General features: G+C 37.0%; 1 protein-coding gene across 2 annotated transcripts in view; it reads right to left on the bottom strand.

Annotated features, from left to right (window-relative positions):
• PFDN1 (prefoldin subunit 1) overlaps window positions 1-14,145 on the bottom strand; it is a 58,857-nt gene extending 44,712 nt beyond the window's left edge. For both annotated transcript variants that reach the window (XR_011505805.1, XM_044780590.2), the window contains exons 1-2: window positions 14,016-14,145; window positions 11,364-11,530 (exon numbers count right to left, since the gene is read on the bottom strand). Coding sequence is in view for 1 of the 2 variants with exons in the window: in XM_044780590.2 (XP_044636525.1) it covers window positions 11,364-11,530; window positions 14,016-14,048 (200 nt within the window). In the remaining variant the exon portion in view is untranslated. The remainder of the gene's footprint in view (window positions 1-11,363; window positions 11,531-14,015) is intronic.
• Between the last annotated feature and the right edge of the window lie 572 nt (window positions 14,146-14,717).

Genomic DNA, 14,717 nt, shown 5'->3' with positions numbered 1-14,717 from the left:
GAAAGTATGAAAAGGCTATATATTGTATGATTCCAACTATTTGACATTCTGGAAAAGGTAGAACTAGAGAGACAGTAAAAAGATTGGGTTTGGAGAAAGAGGGAAGGACGGACAGATAGAGCACAGGAGCAGATACAAGACATATACATACCTGTAATATACACATTACAGATACCATAATGGCAAATACAAGACATAATACATTTGTCAAAACCCACAGAACTGTACAAAACAAAAAGTGAATCCCAATGTAAACTATGGACCTTAATCATAATGTATCAAAATTCCTTCATCAATTGTAACAAACATACCAGACAAATGCAAGATTTTAATAGAGAAAGCTGTGCGGGGAAGGAAGGAGAGGGGCTACGTGAAAGTTCTCTGTACTTTCTGCTCAATTTTTCTGTAAACCTAAAACTGCTCTAAAAAACAAAGTTTATTAACTTAAAAAAACAAACAAAAAAGGTTGGGGACATGTTAAAAGGACAGAGGGTTGAGGCCGGCCTGGTGGTGTAGTGGGTAAGTTTGTGTGCTCTGCTTCAAAGGTCCAGGTTCGCAGATTCAGATCCTGGATGCAGACCTACACACTGCTTGTCAAGCTATGCTGTAGCGGCATCCCACACACAAAGTAGAGGAAGACTGGGAGAGATGTCAGCTCAAGAACAATCTTACTCAAGCAAGAAGAGGAAGATTGGCAACAGATGGTAGCTCAGGGCCAATGTTCCTCACCAAAAAAAAAAAAAAAAAAAAAAAAAAAAAGACATAGGGGACAATCGGAAAGAGCCAGGGGCCAAAGTGGAACTATTCAAGAAACAAAATAATGTAGTATTAGATTATAACCCAGAAATACAGCACCTAGATCTGCCATACATCAGGTAAAAGAAATCTACAGAACACAGTATGCTCAAATCTAACTCTGAGAGATCTGCTGCATCTTAGTCCTATACTATCCATTTTCCCCTCATCAACTACTATATTCATGAACCCCTCCTTCCTTTTCTCTTCCAGTGCCCATATTGCAAGCATCATTCAAGGCTCTCGGCTAAGCTATCTCTACCCAAAAGTCCCTCCAAGAACTCATTTATTTTCAAGGTTTCAACTTGGTAATAAACCTCAAAATAATATCAACCCCTAACACCTGCACTACGTCCGCATCAACTAATGGTCATGTCTACTTGTATATTTCACATCTCCTCAAATTCAACACGTCCCAAATTAAACTCATTTCATCTACCAATACCAAAATTCCCTACACACAGTTTCCCCATCCCAACTTCAGCTTCTATCAATTACCACTTGCCCACTCACCTAACTCCCAAACCTGCAGGTATCCTCTTTGTCCCCTAAAGTCCCAACATATCACTAAGACTCATCACTTTCTTTCATATTGACCTCTTCCTCTCCTTTCCACTTCTGCCACTTTAATTTATGCCTTTATTACTACACTCCTGAATTACTTCAAGAGCCTCCTCCTTGTACTCCTGATTAAACTCTTCCCTAATTCATCCTAAATATATTACAGTTTTCATGTAGCTAGCCCTCAATTATTGGTCACTGTAATGATTGTTGTTGAAGATTTCAGTGGATACTATTGGTTGGTGACCCAATATCTGTTCCCCTTTGCTGATGGAGCCCCAATTTTGTCTGGGTACTCTCCACTTTCCAAAGTGACTCAGGGAAATGAATCCTAGGGTGAATCTTGATTGGTTGTACACAATCACGGCAATCCCATCCGCCAAGATTTAAGTCCAAGCATGTCATGAAATGTGAGAAGTGGCCCTTTTGAAGACTTCTGGGAAAGATTTCTTTGCTCCTACAAAGGTGACACAGAAAACATGGTACTTTCTTACTCTGAATGTTGTCACATCTAAATGAAATTCTTGAAACTCCTGCAGCCAACCTGAAGATGAAGCTGGCAAGCACAGGAAGGAGGGCAGAGGCAAGAGTACTGAAATAAGTGGAACTGAAACTCAACATCCAGTCCCTGAGGAAGCCCAATATACGTAAATGGATAAATCTCAGAAGCATTATGTTTCAGGAAAAAAACCACAAAAGGCGCACATACTGTAATGATTCTATTTACATGTTCCATATGAAGTTCTAAAAATAGGCAAAATTAATCTACAGTGATAGAAATCAGATTATCACTTGTCTAAAGCAGGATCTGGGGGGAGGACTGACTTGGAAGAAGCAACAAAGAACTTTTTTAGGGTGATGAAAATGTTCCATATTGTGACTGGAGTGGTGGTTACATTTGCGAAAATTCACCCAAGTGAACTCTTAAAATGAGTGCATTTTACTGTATATAAATATCTCAATAAAGTTGATTTAAGAAAGAGCGATAATTAGCACTATAGTATGCCAGATGGTTGTAAGTGCCATGGAGCAAAATAAAGCCAAAAATGGAGAGTGAGAATATAAGAGGCAAGTAGGTGGGGGTACAAGTATGTGTATAATTTTAACTATGGTGGTCATGAAAGGCCTCAATGCCTTTTCAGTAAAGAACTGAAGGAAGAGAAGGTGTAAGTCATGTAGGCATCTGGAAGAAGGCTTCAGGCACAGAGACCAGGAACTGCAAAAGCCCTTGTCTTTTTCACTGATAAAATGGAAAGCCATCTGAAGATTTTGACTAGAGTGATCTGACTTATGTTTTAAAAGCATCACTCTGGCTGTTCAGTTGAGAACAGCTATAAAATGGTAAGGATGGAAGCAGGGAGTCTGGTTAGGAAGCAACTACAATAATCCAATAGTATTTTAAACCAGGGTGGTAGTAAGTAGAAATGTTCAGATTCCAGACAAAATTTAAAGATAGAGCCTTTGCTAATGGATTGAATGTAAGATTGAAAGAGAGGAAGAAGTCAAGGATGACTCCAAAATTTGGAAGAATTGGAAGGAGGGAAAACTGATTTACTGAAGTGAGGAAGACTGAAGGAAGAACTGGCTTATTTGTAAACAGTGAGAATTTTATTTTGGTCAAGTTAATCTTGAGATGCCTGTTAGACCATCCAATGGAAATGTAAAGTAGGCAGATGGATATACAAGTTTGAAGTTCAGGAAGGGGTCTAAGCTAAAGATAAAAATCTGGAAGTTGTCAGTATATAAAAAGGCATGTAAAGAGATAAGCTTTAATGAGATCACTAACAGACTGAGAATAGAGAAGAGAAAAAAAGCCAAAGGCTGAGCCCAAGGTCAATCTAATATTTGGAAATGGGAAAAAAAAGGAAACAGTAAAGGAGACTGAGAAAGAATGGCCAGTGAAATAGGAGGAAAACCAAGAGGCAGTATCCTAGAAGCCAAAGGAAGAAAGTGCTTCAAGGAAGAAAGATCAATCAACTGGACCAAACGCTACTGATAGGTTAAATAAGATGAGGACTGTGAATTCAAAGGAATTCTTAGAGAATCGCGGTCTCTTCAGGAACCCAATTCCATGTGAACATTCCTTGTTCTAGATAAGTCATTCACACACTGCTAGGTTCAATTTGTACAAATTAAAAATCACTGTGTATTTTTAAATCAAACTATTACTCCTGAAATGGAAGCAGTAGTATGTTAATCTATTTTAAACATGATGCTTATTTTTGGTCACTATCTGGTATTCTAAGTATTCTAGTAAATAATCACCTCTGATGTTTACCACTTTTACTCTGGCCTCATCAAACTCCAAACATTTCCACATCTAAGAATCAAGCTATGCTACAACTTTTTCTAAGATGTGACCTTTATTTTACTAGTAGGTTAAAATATAACATCGGATAAAATATAACCATGGATAGTAAAAAATTACAATCCAATGAGTACTGAAGGACACAAACAGAACAGAAGACTCCTGGTACAGAAGCAGAAAGTTACAGAGAAATATAAATATATTTTGGCACAAATGCAAAAGACTCAGTCAGACACACACATACAGGATGCATATTGTGGTCCAAATCTTTTTAACTTGAGCCAAACAATGTAAAAGGCTCAGCTTAGGACAGTCATGCTCTTATCTATTTAAAGATACATTTTTAACACTGGGCTCCTGCTGCTGTACAAATTTTGATACAAGAACATTTCAAGTCCTCTTCAAACCCAAAGGAACAGTGTCTTCCAAGTAATCTGGTCCATTTCAAGGTAATTGATCTTCCTCAGAATATAATTTGGTGATGAGAGCTCCTGGCCAGGACAATGAGATAACATTCTCCCAGACATGTCCATTCAAACTTAAATTCTAAAAATAAATGGAGCATACATTCTTCACAAAACCACAGGCACTAATGGTGCATACAACACACCACAATCCTAATTATTCCATCTGGGCAAAGGATACTTGCAGTTCACAGCAATTCCTGATATAAGTAATAAGAAAGAAAAGAATACTAGTAAGTCATTATCAAGTGTCTGTTCATAGATACAGACTGACTCTCACCTTCTACGTCAATATTTTTTCTGAGTTCCTTTTTGGATTTTTCATTAAGTAGATTATGTTCCCTGACATGAATATTTCAGTCCTCTCTCAAACAGATTAGATGGCAAGTTGTTCCTAAATTTGCCACTATAAGTGGCAGATAAAATCAGAAAATTCTTGATACAGCTTAAAATTGATTGTTTTTCATTTCAGAGAAATTCAGCTAGAGTTAAGGCAGTTGCAGCACACAATCCCCCAATGACAAAGTAATTAACTTCAAAATTACTGCTCCCTTCACTTTTATTTATATAGGAACAACAGGTAATGGTACTTTTCACCCTTCCCTCAGTTAACTACATTGATTCCTGCTTATCACAAATTGGAATACACTGTAGTATTCTCTTGTGTTGTTGAATAGTTGCTACTTTCATGCAACAAAGGCAGATTTTGTTTAACCCTTTGTCAGTTAAAAAAAAAAAAAAGTCAGGCCTTTTGACGTCAGGAAATGCAGAAGCAAAGTCCTCCAAGTAATGAAATGAATCAATTACATTTACATTTTTTAAACAAGTTCGAGCCTAAAATAAGTAACCCTCCCACAAAGACACATGAAAATTTTATTTTAGCATGTCAGTACATCCAAAGATAAGTATAACAGACTTCTTTTTCCTTTTTTACAATAGACTTCTAATTAGCACAACATTTTCGAAATTAATTTCCTGTGTTTCTGTGAGATTGTTTGGGTTCTGGAGGACATGGGAGGGGAAGAAGGGAAAGAATTATTAAAAGTACTCTTCTGCAGAAGAAACATAGCTACGTAATTCCTACGCAAATGTTTGTTAACTTCCCCGGCATAAAAATAGTGATGTCATTCTACACAGCAGTACAGCAGAGTTATAATGAACACCAAGTTTTTAAATCACTGACAACTTAAGGAAATTAAGAATATTACTCAAAAATCTCCTCTCCCTAAAGTGCCACATCTGTGGAAGAGGACAGTGTGCCCATCTGGGGTTATATACATACCCAACATCAACAAAACTGAAGTCATTTTTCCCTGCACAACAGGAAAAGCTGTTTTTTTTCCCTTAGAACTCTGAGCAATGAAAGCCACTTTAAATGGCTCTGTATAAAAACACAAGAAGGGTGTGTCATATTCTATTAGTAAAAGCAGCTCAATATCAAGAATTCCTCTTCCTTTAAAATAAAATCTAAAAAATAACTAAAAAGTTCCTTTTTACCTTTGAAAATTATTTTCTCTTTACTTCATTTTCTCTACTCTAAAATACCGATTAACATCTTTAAAGAGAGTATAAAAGGAGTTTATAAATTTGAATTTGCAATGTGGCTCTCACAACAAAAGAAATCTGCACATTTTTTTTCTCCTATAGTAGGCTCTAAATAAAACATGGAAACTTGATTCCAGTGAGAACAACAATATAAACTATTTTTACTATAATATCAACAATATTTACTACACCAAGATTTGTGGTTTATTTCCTAATCTCTTAGGAATAAAATATAATACAACTATTTCTTCAGCTTTAAAATTACCTCAAATTGACTGCAATACCATGAAATTGTAAAATGGTTGCAAAACTTGAGGCAGCATGACTATATCCCTTTCTATTAATATTTAACATAACTAACCTTAGAGAAACTGCAAATATTTCATCCTGGCTTTACTAAATGTCACAATTCAAATTACAAGTCAACATCCAAACTAACAATTAAAATCACAACAAAACCAACATAACATTTTAAACAAAAGGCAGTTAAACCAAGCTGTCATGAAGAGTTCAGATTTCCACATCCTAATTAGTCAAAAAATTGCTCAACTATTTAGAATTTTTTTTAATATCTGATCTATCAGGAATATACCTACTGTTCTGACTTTCTACCTGTGCCACATTTATCTTAAGTTTTAAACTTCTGGACCTGTCAACCGTTAGAGATCAACCATCAAATTACTTCAACAAGTAGAAATAGAAACACCGCTCCCAAACAGCAATTCCTGCATTGCCAGACACTTATCTAGTCGGTAGATTTATACCATTGTTCATTCTTAGTTCCTTAAAAGTAAAAAATACCCACAGAAGGTGGCATACCTCTAAATTAGTTTAAATATGGTACAAAGTTATTTTTAGTTAGGTTCAAGTTTTAAAAAGGGACTAATCATTCTTTTCAAAGGCTAATCTACTTAAGTTCCTTCCACATTAAAAAAAAAAAAAGCTTAATTTGTCTCTTTTGGAAATAAGGAATGCTATTTATGTAATGCTTAAGCAAAAGGATATTAGAGTAATAGAATAATAGACCTGACATCAAATCAGGGTCAGGATCAAACCTATTGTTAATAAAAATAAGTTTGACATTTATTCTAATGATAGTCCCTTCAAATACTAGCATGGCTAAATGTCACTTATATGCACTTTCAAATATAATTCTTATTTTACAAAAATACTCTTATCTTTTACTATGCAAAGTAAAAAGGAAGAAAATTCCTATAAACTGGTTCTTATTCATGAAAAAAAGATATAAGAAACATCCACATAATATTTATTTGAGAGTTGTGTCTATTCCCTCCTTGCATGCTAGAAAGACGCAAAGACAAACACTTCCAACTATTCAGACAGATCATTCCACAGTTGTAACTTTCATCATAGTTCTCAAAGCAGCATGGTGAGGTCAGCTCACAAACAGCTTAAGTAGCAAAACTAGAAATTGGTGGTAGTAGTATCAGGCTACATAACAGCCTCTCCAAAGAATATGAAGTAAGAGAACTAAAATGTGCTGGCAACGCGCCAAGAGACTGGATGGAATATAGTTTTGAGCAATGAATACACAGAGCTTACGATATATAGCAATTCATCATCTTTTACCTTGTAGCTTGATTTTCCTTGTTTTAAACCAAAAACAGCCATATAGAAGAGGTATTTAACACTACTATGTTCTTCCATACTTAATGACTTGAAAAGCATCTGGGCTTGCAACGATTTGGTAAACTAAATACACACTCTAAAAAGAAAAATCTGACTTCCATCCTATGTGAAGATGAGGAAGGTAAAATACATAAAATTATATTGATATTATTCTGCATAGAATAGCCTTTATTCTCTAAGGATTTTACTGCCCTCAGCATAATTCTAAAGACTTAGGTTTTTCTATATTCATTTCTCACTGAATATCTCTGCAACTGGTTGGCATTCAGAATTAGTCAACTTTCTCAATAGCTTTAATAAAGAATTAACCCTGTCAGATCAAAGGACATAATTATGGTCAGAAACAATCCCTTTTATCTTTATCGAAATATATTTTACTTTTATAATTTCATCTTTATTGAACTGTATATTAAAACAGAATAATAAAGTCTAATTCTTAAGTCTCTGACATGTTGTAAACATATTTTCTAAAAAACCAAAAGAAAATGCAGTTATTTTAGGCAAGAGAAAGAATCATATTCAATTCAAATCAATACACATTTAACATCTATTATGTGCCACACATTATGCTGAGAACTAAGGAAACAAAGATAAATACGTATAAGGTCTTACAGAGCCAACAATCTAGCTGGGGAGACTGACCCACTTAAAAATTAATCTCTCTCTGCTCTAGCAGCTAGAGAAACAAAAGCCCTGGTATCACACACTAAAGCGTGAATAAGTCTGCCAGAGAGGATGGAAAAATCTTCAGAGAAGATGAGCTATGTCTTGAAGGATGAGAATTTCACAAGGGAAAGCAGCATTCTGCAGACCAAGAAGGACAGAATAAGCAAAAGCAAGAAAGCACAAAAACATGGCATGTGTGAGGAAGCCCATGTGGCAAGGGGAGGGATAACAATTTCTGGAACATGTGCTACTACTCTTCTACCCTCACCCCACGATAGACATCACTAATCAATTAACGAATGTTTAAAGCCCACATGAGACAAACTCCTTCTCAACAGATAACCCAAAACCAATGGAAAGAGGTAAGTCCATGAGGTGAAATTTACATGCTATCCTGAGCCTGAGAATACAAAGCGGTGGGACTTGAGGCTAGAAGGGTAAATTAAGGACAGATTATGAATGACCATGAATGTTGGGTTAACAAGTTTAGATTTTATCCTATGGGCAACAGAGGATGAACAAAGGATTTTATGAAAAATATTGACATGATCAATTCTGTCAGATGTTTGAAGAACGCATTTGGACAGACAGAATAAGGGCAGAAAGAACAGTTAAGATGCTACCGCAATAGTCTAAGCAGGACACAACGAGGCCCGGATTTCAGTTATGGCAAAAATCTACTGCAGGCTCTAAAACAAAATCGGAGTGTTTAATGGGATTTTATAATTCATGATTTTAAAACAACAGTTTGAGAAAAATTAATATTCTAATTAGTTTTCCCAAATAATACTCAAAAAGGAAAAGAAAAGACAAACTAAGGTAAAGACTAGAATTAAAGAAATGAATCACAATGATACTCAAGATTACTCAAGACTATAAATTCAGAAATAGATATTTCAGGTTTAGCATCAAGAAAGAAAACGTCCTCATGACCAGACTAATACTCAGCAAGTCCTTTCTTCCTGAGGGCACTAATACTCTAGCCAAACAACAAACTCTATTCACCTTACATGCCCCTACAATGTAGGGTCAAATTCACACTCCCAGTGAGATGCAGAAAGCACAAAAGTCAAATTTAAAACCAAAGTTTGAAACCATACAAGAGTTCTACTTTATCCAAACATGTAAAAATTACGTTTCTTTTAAGAAACATAATTTATATGAACTAAATCTCCTGAAAATACTATTTTACCATTAACTAATTCATATCCCAGGCATTAAACTCTAAAATTCTTTTATTTATTTACTTATTTATTTATTTATTTTGGTGAGGAAGATTGGCCCTGAACTAACATCTGTGCCAATTTTCCTCTATTGTTTGTATGTAAGATGCCACCTCAGCATGGGTGGATGAGCGGTGTGTAGGTCCACGTCCAGGATCCAAACCTGTGAACCCAGGGCCGCCAAAGCAGAACTTAACCACTACACAACTGGGCGGGCCCCTCTAAAATTCCTTGTGTGGAACAGATCCTATCTGTAGCACTTCGGGCAGTATGCAAAAAAAGCAACTCTCCTATCACTCCTGCAGAATGTTTAATAAATGAAATTATTCTAATTAAAAATAAAAACTTCAGGGCCAGCCTGGGGGCGCAGCAGTTAAGTGCACACCTTCTGCTTCGGTGGCCCGGGGCTCACCAGTTCGGATCCCCGGTGCCGATGTGGCACTGCTTGGCACACCATGCTGTGGTAGGCGTCCCACATATAAAGGAGAGGAAGATGGGCAGGGATATGAGCTCAGGGCTAGTCTTCCTCAGCAAGAAGGGGAGGATTGGCAGCAGTTAGCTCAGGGCTAATCTTCCTCAATAAATAAATAAATAAATAATAAAATAAAAACTTCATTGTAGCTCAAAAGGTCAAAGATATTCAAAGAGTCTTTCTATTTTGGAAAAAGAGAGTCTTTAGCTATCGCAAGCAAAGGCTAATGTAGTGATGTTAAATCCAAATGCAACATGTTTACAAGCATGCTAGAAAAGCTAGTATTACCATTTTAAGACCAAAGGATACTCACATTAAGGATAAAATTACCCAGTAGTGAATGCCAACAATGCACTTGGTACTATATAGACACATACTCAAGGATTCTACTTCGTTCTTATCCCAATTCTTTTGTGTCTCGGTAACAAACTCTCAAATTGGGATTCTGTTTCTCTTAAAACAAGCTAAAATGAAAAATACGAACTCCAGAGACAAAATGTATTTGTGGTATATTGTTTCTGAGAAAGGAAATCAGATCATAATCTATCTCTTTTCCAGAAAGATATGGATTAGCTAGTCATGAGCAGGGTCTACTTCTCATGATGTCATCCCAAAGCCATTACTAAATGTTACACATGTTATGCTTCCTTCAAATCAATCACAAAACAAGTCATCCTAAGACTGAGGTCAAATTCCATTCTAACTAAAAGATCTCCAGACTTGAAGTAATGGTCCACTTACTAAGTAATATTCAAAGACCAAATTCCAGAAAAACCCTCCTCCTGTACCACCCCCCACTTAAAAAAAAAAAAAATCAGTCTTCTTTTAGCTCAGTGTAATGGAATGTGACCTGCAGTTAAGAGCTTTGCCATTCCTTATTTACTGCTTAAAGAACATGAAGCAGATCTATTCTCTTGCATAAAGATAATCTATTTTTAAAAGAAAAAAGTGAAGTGTAGGTGGTTAATCAGATAACAATTAGAACAAACAAAAGGTAAATTGGTTTACTCGGTTTCTCATGTGTTACAGTTGGAACAAGCATATTTACATAACTGAATTTTTATTTTTATTTTACTTGTTTTTTTCTCAGTGAGGAAGACTGTCCCTGAGCTAACATCTGTGCCCATCTTCCTCTATTTTCTATGTGGGATGCCAGCACAGCATGGCTTGATGAGCGGTGTGTAGGTCCATACCTGGGATCTGAACCTGCGAACTCCAGGCCAAGGAAGCAGAGTGTGTGGACTTAACCACTACGCCACGAGCTGGTCCCTATTTTTATTTTACAACATTAGTCAGACATCTAAAAGATTTATGAATTGTATGACTCCTAATAAATTAGATAGGGGAGGGAGGTTAGAACTACAACTACTTAAATCTTCACACACAAAATTACTATAAACATCTTTTCATGACAAATCATATTATCATTGAAGTTACATACTTAACTACTTAATCGTAGAGAGAACAGGGAAATATTTAAGAAATGTACTTCAAAGTCTAAAATTAAACACATCTACCTGAGGTTCAGTTTCTCATTTTTAAAAAAAGAAAGTATTTGACTAGATGATCTTTAAAGCTACTATGATACTTCACCCCAAGTTTAAAATGAACAAATTCTATGATTTAATTCAGACGAAACCTCTCCCAAGATAATCCCCTTAAGGATATATTTTACTTACATTCTTCCCACACCTTCATACATGTTAGTCTCATCTACCAAAGTCATAATCTCTGTATCTGTAAGATGTGCATGCTTTTTCGTTCTGTTTAGCTGTTCAATCTGTATGTCTGCAAGCTTCACCTTCTGCTGAGTGTCAATAACTTTGGCTTGAAGCTCTGTAAAAGCCTAATAAAAACAAGTCCTTGATTTAGTATGCGAAACATTTTACAGGAAACATTTAAGTCAAATGCAAATATATTAAAATAAAGCATGCTAACCAGAGACAAAGATGTGAAATTTACCAGAGCAAACACCAAGACAATACAATTATATCAAGTGATCAAGCCACTATGCTAAATACAGAATTTAGCCTGTCCTCTGAAGAAGCAATCTATTTGAAGCAGCAAAACAAATGCTCATTAAATAATAACTATATCAAGTAGCAGCTACCCAAGGAATAATCAAAGTAATAAAGGCAACAGCCAGAGGATGAAACCCAGAGACCCAAAACAAGAAGCATAAATGTAGTAACTTGCTACATTTGTATTACACGACTAGGTTTCAAAGCACTTTCCCACATTTGTTCGAAATATTAAAATGGCAATATTAACAGGAGAACATTAATGGATATAATAAAAAATCTCATTTACTCCTCTCAACAATCTTACGAGTTAGGGATGGTAGTTTCATCATCGTAGTTTACAAATTAAGTAACTGACTGTGTTAAACAGATATGAGTGGCTTGCACAGGGTTAAGAACTATTAGGTAGAAAGGCAGGTACAGTACTTAAATCCATTTCTTCTCACCCCTAGTTGAGAAATCTTTCTATTCTGTCTACAGTAATATTCAGAATATGAGTATTTGTAAGAGAAAGACAAAAACGAGAAAAAAATTTCAAGGCATTGGTAAAATTTATTATGAACTTCATATGCACATACCAAGCCAAATTTGACCCTTGTGTACACTTAACTCAAAGACAAACACAGTTCTTCGATATTCTTGTTCAAGTGCCTGGAATGACTTTCACCTGCTGTCAAATTTATGCCTTTCTAATAACATTTGTGACTGCAATATATGGCAAAAGCTACTACTTAACTTTTATTGACTTTGTTCTCACCTAATAGTGCAGTTTCAAAACATTTATTTGAGGAGAGAGGAGGTACCTGAAACTTCCTATTAGTCTCCACTCCCTCCCAGGAAAAAAAAAAACCTTATAAAGATATTAGAAGATAAAACCTTTAAACGACAAGTTTCTTTTATAGTTAATTTAATTGGTTGTCAATATATCCAACTTAAGTTTGTAATCATTTTTTTAGTTTGCATTGTTTGTCCACAGATTTCTTAGCAACAAATTCAAACAATACTGGGAGGTAAGCATATTCACAGCTGTACTCTATTGTCAGCTCTTTCACTAACCCCTGACTTAAATTTTTAAATTTTAACAGAAATAAAAGGTAAACTTCTAGAATGCTTCAAGCATTCTTAAAATGAATTTTGTTTTGCATGTAAAATTACAGGTATTGCCTGACTGTTCTGTACACAGTTTGCTAAGGAAGCTAGTATATTGTTAAAGCTGAGATATTACAGCATTAGAGATCATCACATAAGGGCTAAAGTTACAAGTTTCGAAACAAGAATGACAAAAAGCAAGGCACATACACGTAACTCCTCAGAGCAATAACAAACATCTTCATTTTTAGGAGCAACAGCTATTTCAGCTGTCCTATTTCTTATGCAAAGGTTGACCAGAAAACAGTCTTTAGTAAAATCTGCTTTTCTGAAAAAACTGAATGGTCAAAACGTGTGGAGTAAGGCAGAGAATGCTGGATTCTAGTCCTAACCTCAGAGTTTTTTCTGATATTCAGTTTCTTTTTCCAGAAAAGTATAGGTTTCAAGTAGATGAAGTCTAGTATCCTTTCAATCCCCGTGCCCCCGAACCCCCCAAACAAAGGTATGGCTTGGGGCCGTTAGTGGTGTTAAAATCCTGACAACTCTCAGGTGGCAAAAAATGTTTCTAAGTAACAACACGTTAATAAGCAATTGTTTGAAGAGAGAAACCCAATTCCTTCAAATATCGATTTTATTTGGAAAACATTACTGGACTTGTTTATTTCACAAGTTCTTCAAAAAAGGTGGGAAGGGGTCGGGAGCCGAAGCCCTGAGATGAACATTGCTATGAGAATATCTGATTCTCAAATGTATGTATATACTGAGACCTTTCAAGATGGGATCAAATAAGTGGCCTAAAACACACAAGGTTGGACTTGGGAGTTTTGCAGAGCAGATAAGGATGCAGAATTACAAATGGCTCGGCTAGGGCAAGTCGTCCGAAAGGGCTCCAAATTGAAACGCTCACTTCAGGCCTTACTATGGAACTGATGGCTCCGAGTGCAAGGAAACGGCTATAAAGCGCGGAACGAGGGTACAGGCCAGCCATCGGCCTGCCAGACTTACCCAGACCCAGCCCAACCGGCTCTTATCCAGCTAAAGCCGCCCGCCCCCTACTCCAGCCTAAGGAGGCCCGGTCCCGCCTTAGGACTCCTGGAAATCATTCCCAAATTCCCTAGGGCCTCTTTCCTTCCGCAGGACTCGAGCCTCACTCTACATTCTTGTCTAAAGTCCCCTTAGCTTCCAAAAAGAAGCCACTGCCTGCTCAAGACGCTCTTTTACCTTCTTCAACTCCAGATCCACGGGCGCCGCCATCTTGGTTCACACTCTGCGCCTGCGCGGTGGAGACGGCCGGAAAGAGGGGAGGGGGAAGGGCGCGCCTTGGCAGTTTGATTGTCCCGCCTCCTTCTGCGCCTGCGCACGAGTCGGGTTTCTAGCTATTCTTCCCCGCTCTGGGCCTAGCAACCCTTGATTCAGAGTCTCTATTCCCCATGTGAGCTATCAGGCCTGGCCTGCTTCTCTATATCCTTCCAGACAGAGCACGACGCGCAGATTTTGGGTATGGTTTTAAGCATTTTGACAAATAGTTTGCGCTGCTAAAAGGAGATGTATGTAGATCAGGCCAAAACCTCTTCATTCATTCAGTTTTTCAAGCTAGTCCCTGTGTTGTCAAGAAGAGAAAGAATCAGCCTGAGCCTCAGGCATGCCAACTTGAAGACCAGAAGGCTTAGCTGAAGTGTTCTCCCAAACAACTTATTTCTACTGAACGCTTCTGGAAGACTTTCTAGACACAATGGTTCTCAAGAGAGGCCAAATAAGTTTGCTGAAAAAAAATACAGGGCCGGCTGGTGGCATGGCAGTTAAGTGTGCACGTTCCACTTTGGTGGCCCAGGGTTCACTGGTTCAGATCCCCGGTGAGGACATGGCACAGCTTGGCAAGCCATGCTGTGGCAGGCATCCCACATATAAAGTAGAGGAAGGTGG

The sequence above is a fragment of the Equus asinus genome, chromosome 9, assembly GCF_041296235.1.
Source record: "Equus asinus isolate D_3611 breed Donkey chromosome 9, EquAss-T2T_v2, whole genome shotgun sequence".
Lineage (NCBI taxonomy): Eukaryota > Metazoa > Chordata > Mammalia > Perissodactyla > Equidae > Equus > Equus asinus.
Note: the sequence above shows the minus strand (reverse complement) of the source record. Positions and strands in the feature narration are given on the sequence as shown.